General features: G+C 29.3%; 1 protein-coding gene across 1 annotated transcript; it reads left to right on the top strand.

Moving 5' to 3' along the window:
* The first annotated feature begins 299 nt into the window (after window positions 1-299).
* Window positions 300-5276, top strand: LOC128158622 (C-type lectin domain family 4 member E-like). The gene is made up of 4 exons (XM_052821547.1): window positions 300-321; window positions 779-1054; window positions 1805-1996; window positions 5068-5276. Exons 1-4 carry the CDS (start codon window positions 300-302, stop codon window positions 5274-5276), a joined length of 699 nt encoding a protein of 232 aa, XP_052677507.1.
* Window positions 5277-6428: the final 1152 nt, after the last annotated feature.

The following is a 6428-nucleotide window of genomic DNA, read 5'->3' as shown; positions in this document are numbered from 1 at the left end:
GAACAGTTTCTGTGCTATCTGCCCATAGTGAATAGTCGTCGGAACTATTAAACTGCGGCATTTGATTTCCCTCGTTTTTAATTTCAGAACACCTCTGGTATTATCCAAGTCGTTAAATCTAACTAAAATTTGTTTACAATCAAGAACAGATCTGCATCGCCGATAAATAAAATTATCTTCGGTAATGCAAATACAAACTCATATTGATTTTTAAGTCAAGGGACGGATTTTTAATAGTTTAAAATAACAATAAGGCCAAGATAGTTGCAGAAACTTCCATTTCATTTCGAGGGACCAAGATGTATTTTTATCATGTTTTCGGTGAGTTATTAGAATTTCACTCAACGTGTATCTATTTGTTGAAAAGCGCAAGCAGTTTGCCTATTAATTTTTTTTAACAAAATATTTAAGAGGTTATTTATTTTTTTTGATTTAATAAAAATGATGCAAAGACAATTTAGAAAACTTCTAAACATAAAAGAACAATGGAGTTTTATCTTATTATTATTTTGTTTTAAATAATTGTTTTGTGTTGCAATCATGTTTGAATTCTTTATAAGCTCTGATAGGGTTTTTTGAAGTCTGTGAAATATGATTGATAAAACAGAAAATTTTAATTTGATCAATAAATTATAAAAGACAATTTTCTTCTTAAAAAATCAAGAATGAATTAGATTTGAATTTAAGTTTAAAATATTTATCAATTATAATTTATTTTATAGTAGAAGTGATGTGTGTAATATTTATAATGAAAAGATGATCAAATATTTCCCTTTAGGAGTTTTCAGCTTTATGGCACTTGCACAAGCCCATGCTACCAACACAGAGTTCACACGAATTGAAAATGGAACATTGGACGACCTCTATGTTCATTCACAACAATCCGTTTTGTTGAACAGCATGGCATCATGCTCAGCTCATTGTTCTCAAAGCGTCGGTTGTAAGTCATATACTTGGAAGAATGCCACATCCAGCTGCGTGTTGTTGTCAACGGACATCACAAGAATCGTTGTGGGCCCTTCTATTCCCCAAGACATTGCAGTATACACTAAATGTAAGTATTCTTTAAAAATAATGTCAAAATTAATTTTCAATTTGGTAAATACATTCATTTTATCCATTTTATGACATTTTAGTGAACAGCTTTCATAAACGCATTTACTTATCACCGACGGGAAACAAGATTGTATGAAATTACTGTATATTAAGTTATTTTTGCGTTAACTTTTAAATCGAAAAATACTTTACTCGGGAATTACATTTGAATTGTTTGCTAATGAGAATAAAGAAACATTTTAATCGCAAAAAATGATTGACGCAAGTAAAAACGTTACACAAAGATTCCTGTGGTACATCAATATTCGTTGAATTCCAATTTTCGTGGATTTCGTTTTTAAGTTGATCGACGAAATTAAATGTTCATTGAAATGCAATTTCTATTAATATTTTGTATTAATGGGGTCATTGGCCACGAATTTACATATCCTTGAAACTGTGATTTTCACTTAATCCATGAAAATTGATACCCTTAACAATTAATGAAACCACAGCATTTAATATCTGCTAATTTTGTAACGTGCGAAAACGCCCGGATGTAAGGTATCTTTACTGTTTGTTAAAACACGTTTTTTAATCATGGAATCGATGAATAACAATTTAATTTCTCATTGCGGTTATTTGGATTATTGAAAACCTAACAGATACGAATACATCCATACTCAGAAACTTTGACCTTTAAACATACAGCATCATAATCTAAAAAAATACATTTTATTGTGTAAATCATCTGTTATTCTTGCTACAGATTATCGCAGTTGCTCTGAGTTTGGATACGAAAACATCGATGGCATAAATGGATATTGTTTCAAAAACTATGTTGTAACGAAATCATACTCTGAAGCACAGAAAACATGTCGAAACGATGGAGGACATCTCGTACGAATATCAACAACGACCAAACATGGACACATTCAATCGTTCATGAAGCTGAAATCAAGTATGTATTAACATTATTTTTCATTATTTTTAAACATAAAACTGTTTTCCCATTCATCGTAAGAATTCTAGATTATTTTTTTAACATTTTTGTAAATTGATAAAAAGTCCTCAATGTTTGTGACTGGTTTTTGCGATTGAGATACATTGTAATAATTTCTTGGTTAGCAAATATGTAACACAGTTACTAAGGTTAATAGACTTATGATAATCACTTTTTAATTAACATCTATCCCATAATAATGAATAAATTAAGAAATATCGACTGCTTGATTTATACCTTTCGCGGCCATGAGAGATGCCATAATGATTAAACTTTAATCTATGACATCACACTATCCATTCCTTTGTTTTATCAATTTAACTAAATAAATGTCTTTCTCGTTCTACACTGAACATTTTTGGCGGGAATGGTACATTATCCATTTGAGACTGTTTTTTGTTGTGTTTTTTTTCTTTGACATTCCGTTGAATCAAAATTTGTCGAGTTGATGAGTACAAACCATAATCATTGTAAACAAATATTGAGCATTATAGAATATATCATTTTGTGTTATTTAGACATAATAAATAAAATGTGTGAGCGTATTTCAAAACATCCCAATTACACTTAACTTCTAAAGTTGAAGCGTAGAATTTTTACTTGGGTCGAACATTTACTCGGGTATCATTTTCAATATTGAATATTAAAACCAAGTTTGTTGAATAAAGATTCATAAAGTTGTTAGATGTAAGATTGAAGCGTCGTTGAATTTCGATTGTGAAGTCAACAACATTTAGAAATACAGACTTTGGGTCAAATTAAGGTAAATGAGGCCAACCAGCACATTTTTTACGCTGTGAAATTTGTGTTTCGTAATTTTGACAATAAAAACATTAAAAAAATGTGGGAAATGTATTTGTTTGTTTGATTGTTTTTTTTATTTTAAAATAGGTAAATTCTATCTCATATATATATATATATATATATATATATATATATATATATATATATATATATATATATATATATATATATATATACATATATTTATATATATATATACATATATATACATACATATATATATATATATATATATATATATATATATATATATATATATATATATATATATATATATAATTAGAGGTCTTTCTACCTTATTATTTTTCATGTTTTGTTTCCATATAATTAATAAATCATTTAATCTGTGTTAATTTATGAAAAAAGTCATCAAAATCTAAAATAATGCAATTTTTTTCGTTTGACCATCGACCTTGATGTCATATGACTGGTACAGGTCAACATTTCAATTTAAAGTGGTTTGATGGCCCTAAATGTAAGATTCAAAAGTTGTAGGTGTTTTTTGTTCTTTTTTTTTTACAAATTATGAGACTTTCAGGGGCGATAACTGATAGAAGATGGCCTCGAGTCTTTTTGGTATGAATAGATTGAAGAAGCCCCTTAATATACTGATTACATTAGTACAAGTTTGAAGTCTCTACCTAGTAGCGAAAAAAACCATTTAGAACAATAGGGGCAATAACTTTTTAATTGATTAAAGGTAGGCTTTAAGGGGTTATATTTTAAATTGTCTTAAGATGTCCTACTACATCCATGGAAAAGTTTTTCTCTACCACCCTAAACAAGAGAGATCTAAAAACTCATTATATAACGGATTTCCAAATGACCTTGACCTTTGACCTTTATAGAAATTTAAATACTTTCAGGGACAATAACTACTAGAAGGGGGCCTTAGAACCTTTAGATATGAATAGATTAAAAAAAAAACCTAACTTAACATTGGTAAAAGTTTCAATTCTCTATCTCTTATGGTTTCAGAGGAGTACCGATAACAGACTTTTCGTACACAAGGGCAATAACTTTTTAAGTTTTGGGAGTTATCAAGCAAAGGGTCATTTGGTACCATAATTGTTAATGCTCAATAGCAAAAAGAAAGAAATGTTTCAATATCTCCAGAAACAAAAAAGCTGTCCCTGGAAAAAAAGAGAAGAAAACAGAATAACAAAAAACACAAGAAATGCAAAAAGTATTTCACTTGAAAGAGATTTGGAAAATGACATCAAGTGTAAAAAAAACACTATGTTCAAAATCAAAAGTCCAAAGGACAATACAAAAACAGGAGCAAAGCAAACATGGACCTCTGAAAAAATAGAGGACTGGTATGATCAGGTGACATGGACTTATGCTCTTTGTCGTAGTCGGTAAAAAACGGAAAATCCGTAGACAGTAATGTGATTAACTAGGTCTAACAATAAGTATGAAAAACGTCAGTCATCATGCGACCCAGTGGACTATTGTATTTCTGGCAAGGTCGTTGGTCGTTTGAACAACCTTTTAAACAACTTGCATTTTAAAGTTGTTTTGTTCTTTTCTTTGGACATCGAATAATATGTATTGAAAAATTATTTCTAGATCAATTAATTCTTTTAGACATATAGAATCTTAAACATAATCGCAACGACGAAGTCAGCATCATTTAAAAGATTTAGATATTCAAAGTAAATGAAAATAACTGATTTTTTTGTCACTTAAAATATAAGAATACATATTTAAATAGAAACCGTTTGGGTTTATTCACCTATCACTTAGGTTGACATTTTATTTAATTCATAATTTGAATATATAGACAACATTTTTTAATTCATACGTGTGGTTTATTCGCTTATATAACACCATGTATGAAAAAAAAAACTACGATGTTTTTGTCCATTGCAATTTCCTCGGCAGTGTTTGGTAAAGAAGAGTATATCTCTGAGAAAACCATTAAGTTCGGTTCAGATATAATTTTAACAAAAATGATAAGAAGTAAAACCATAAAATATGTTGCATCTAAATTAAAAAAAACATTGCCACTTTCATTTAAACTTTGTTTTTCTGTACTGATACATATGTAACTGATAACAATTACTACACATATTGCAGTAAATGATGGCGAATGTGGTGATAAATATGAATATAAATACGACGATTATGATGATGATTATGATGATTTATAGAATTATGATAATATTAGGATTTTAGGATGAAGTGATTTTGACTGATTCTATTATTCATCTTTTGAATAGGTAGAGAAATATATATTGATGGAACTAAAATCCCTAATGGAAGTTGGCGTCTTTCTGATCAAAGCATCATCTTTCTTAAATGGCGGTCAGGGGAACCAACAGGCGGTGATGGCGAAAATTGTGTTATGATGTTTGATGACGGGACGTACAATGATGTTTTTTGCTACTCTATGATTCCTTTTATGTGCGAAAGACAACTCAATGTATAAGCTTCAAAATTTTGAAAGTTTATAAAGATTTTAACCAAAAAAAAAAATCAAAACAAAATCAAGACGAGTTACTAAAATACAGATAATGAAAATGACAAATTGTTTAAAGAAAGCAATTGACAAACAAGATCTATAGCTTATGATGTTAAAGTTTTAAAAAAAAATGCAATGTTTCATTCTTTATCGCAGACAGTAGAGAGTTAAAGATATCTATATCTTATTACAACAAACTAACAATTTATAAAATATTTGATCAGTAGTGTTAATCATGATATCGTATTTTTTCCAAGTGTATTAGTCTATTCGGTCACGTGACTCTGCTGTCAATTCTGTTATTAACTTTGTTACAAAGTTAACTCTAAAAAAAAAAAAGATTGATAAACAAATACATGTTTACCCTTAATATTTATTTGTGAAAATGTTTTTAAAAGTGGAGTCAAAATTTAATAGCATATAGCTAATTATAAACTAAAAATAACGTGAACTGAAAACTCAAGTGGGCTATTCTGATCATATTTTGTCCGTCGTCCGTCTGTTTGTCCGTCCGTCTGTAAACTTTTCATATTTTGAACTTCTTCTCTAAAACCGTTTGGCCAATATCAACCGAATTTGGCACAGAGCGTTCTTATGGGAAGGCGAATATGAATTGCAAAAATGAAAGACCGATCTTTATTCAAAGCAGAGAAAACCTAAAAAATGTAGAAAAAAGGGGTGCATTTTTAAAAATCCTCTTTTTAAGAACTATAGAGTCAAATTCGACGTAATTTAGCATATATAATCATTTTGGAAAGGAAAATGTAAATTGCAAAAATTATGGGATAATTCTGTTTCAAATCTGAGTTATTACGAAAATAATAATAAAGGAAATACATGTTTCAATCAGATTATAACTTTGGGTTCGGTATTCCATACTTCTAGAACGGGAGGGGGTAAAAGTAGGTTCTTTGTTTAAAGCAGCCATGTTATAAACGAGTCGATCTGACAAATGTTGTGCAACAGTTCGCGTGCGAAGGGAATCTTTGAAACATGAAGATACATTGGTGTCGATTTTTCTGTAATAAATTGAGGTTAAATATAACAATGCGTTGACAGTGTTCACATTTTACGGTGGTGTTATGTAAGCTTGTTTTAATTTTCGTTTCATTTTCATAT

The sequence above is a fragment of the Crassostrea angulata genome, chromosome 8 (assembly GCF_025612915.1).
Source record: "Crassostrea angulata isolate pt1a10 chromosome 8, ASM2561291v2, whole genome shotgun sequence".
In the NCBI taxonomy this organism is placed as follows: domain Eukaryota; kingdom Metazoa; phylum Mollusca; class Bivalvia; order Ostreida; family Ostreidae; genus Magallana; species Magallana angulata.
Note: the sequence above shows the minus strand (reverse complement) of the source record. Positions and strands in the feature narration are given on the sequence as shown.

Bases quoted from the DNA above. Each gene is read 5' to 3' on its own strand.
- LOC128158622 (XM_052821547.1), top strand. From the start codon at position 300: ATGTATTTTTATCATGTTTTCG. The intron at 322-778 runs GTGAGTTATTAG...ATTTCCCTTTAG, and splicing joins GTATTTTTATCATGTTTTCG to GAGTTTTCAGCTTTATGGCA. The intron at 1,055-1,804 runs GTAAGTATTCTT...TTCTTGCTACAG, and splicing joins CATTGCAGTATACACTAAAT to ATTATCGCAGTTGCTCTGAG.